Source organism: Amphimedon queenslandica, unplaced genomic scaffold, assembly GCF_000090795.2.
Source record: "Amphimedon queenslandica unplaced genomic scaffold, v1.1 AMPQUscaffold_6663_Cont21381, whole genome shotgun sequence".
Classification (NCBI taxonomy): Eukaryota; Metazoa; Porifera; class Demospongiae; order Haplosclerida; family Niphatidae; genus Amphimedon; species Amphimedon queenslandica.
In genome coordinates this window covers 1-1,917 of record NW_003553048.1, presented here as the reverse complement: position 1 = coordinate 1,917, position 1,917 = coordinate 1, and the positions used below count along the sequence as shown (strand labels likewise).

The following is a 1,917-nucleotide window of genomic DNA, read 5'->3' as shown; positions in this document are numbered from 1 at the left end:
CTATACTGACTTAAAAACTAATTATAGACCACTGGAAGTGAGAATTGGAAATGAATTTCATTAATTTTATATACGGTATCTGCCCACATGTCATAATTGGCTGTCATTTTCGTTGGAAAGTTTGTTAAGGAAGTCGGCAATGAATGCAAAAAGAAAATGCCTCACTTACCTGCTGTAGCTCTATTAAAAGCTAAAATGTGCTTGTTATAAGAAAAAAGACCTGCCTTTAAGCTTCTTCTCCAAAAGATGTGGTCCAATTTGCCCCAGAATTCTCAATACAGGTTTGTTTTCATGCCAGCCCATATGTTGTCCATTAAAAGTTGTCAACCAAAATGGCAGCTGAATTTATTTCATCCTAAACCACACCTTACAACCGTAAAAATTTCTAATAATCTTCCTATGTAATCAATTTTTATTGCTAGTGGTCTATAATTATACACAGCTTACAGCTCAACCTTGTACCTACTTGAGCTCCTAGTCTCCTACTACACATGTAAGCAAAAACTCATGAGCAACCTCTTGTGATCCAATTCGCTGGCAAGGTATAAAATGCCTATAAAAAATAAATATCCCAGTACAGGTCATAATAGGGCATAGTTAGGGTTTCAAATTAATTAATTAATTAAATCACTACCCCTGGGGCTGTTCCCTTCAGTCAAATCCCCTACTAAATTTAAGGAACGTTAAACAGCCACTCAACTGCTACTGAACTCAGCTCTGCTGGGTAAACTTAGCATTTTTGAAACGTAACTTGGTCAAACTAGCGAAGTCTTCCTATAGGCTTGTTGGAGAAAAATCCCTACCCTGGGGCATTCTCAGAGTGATGAACCTCCTATTAAATCCCTCATATTCCCCATAATGAGGCTTAAATTGACAGACACATTACTTACAGTTCTGAAATGAGTAATTGTGGTGGAAGGAACAAATGATAACCCAGGAAAGACTAAAAAGCCCATTTCCTCACACAAGAATAATTAGAAGATACATTCTATATATATACATAGGTGATTACAATAGTCACAGTATATAAAAAGGCATAATTTATAGCAGTCTGAGAATAAATTACCTAGTGCAAGGTTCTATTAGTCTAATCAGTGATCCAACTCATGCAAACAACTAGCAAAAAGGCCTGGAACCACAAAGACAGCACTAGAAATATGAAAAACACTCAGTTGGTGGCAGCCATTTTGTGATTTTTGTCTATGAGGGAGTAATGCGCATGCGTATTACAGATATAAAACCACCCACATAACTAATTGGATCCATTCCTGTCTCGAGACGCTTTGTTACCTCTGCTTTGTTACAACTGTGGTTCATTCTTGTGTTTTTCAATATTTTTATCCTTTTAAATAAAAATTTAATTTGAATACAATACGGTATAGACAACTAGCATTTCCTGCCGCGAACGGTGGTTTCCAATCCGGGCCTTTCCTGTACTCTAATATCTATGACCATTATACCTGCTAGCCTTCTTTCTTTCTTGCAATGCAATGTCAATGATGAAGTTTCTATCCGATTTGTTCTTTATTGCCCTCCTACTTCAGTTAAGTCATTGTGCTAGTAAGTAATACTGTATTTTAACCTCTTAATATATATGTATAATAGATATAACAGTACAGCCAGTGTCTATCAATACGACACTCAACTCTACTGTTGTCTTCTCTTGTGAAGCTGTGGCTGATGAACTCACTTTCAGAATTAATAACCTATCAGATACTAATACAGATGTTGTAGCTAAGGGATTTACTGTAGCAACAAGTAGTAATGCCGGCACTATAAGAGCAGAGCTACAAGCAAAAGCCTATGAACATAATAATAATACTGAGATAAGGTGTAGAGCTAGTACTGATGTACCTCCTGAAGTAGTGTTGAGTAACACATCAATATTAATGATACAGGGTTAGTACTGATTTTTTT

General features: G+C 36.3%; 1 protein-coding gene and 1 long non-coding RNA gene across 2 annotated transcripts; one reads left to right on the top strand and one right to left on the bottom strand.

The window, feature by feature from the left end:
* Positions 1-21: 21 nt before the first annotated feature.
* On the bottom strand, positions 22-1,268 carry LOC109591976 (uncharacterized). The gene is made up of 3 exons (XR_002190103.1): positions 1,067-1,268; positions 891-988; positions 22-553 (listed from the first exon to the last, which is right to left on the bottom strand). It is a non-coding gene; the product is annotated as an uncharacterized LOC109591976 (long non-coding RNA).
* A 181-nt stretch (positions 1,269-1,449) lies between these two features.
* On the top strand, positions 1,450-1,899 carry LOC109591975 (uncharacterized; the record flags this gene model as incomplete). The annotated part of the gene is made up of 2 exons (XM_020007563.1): positions 1,450-1,560; positions 1,606-1,899. Coding segments are annotated over exons 1-2 (364 nt in total), but the record flags the coding sequence as incomplete, so codon positions are not given.
* Positions 1,900-1,917: the final 18 nt, after the last annotated feature.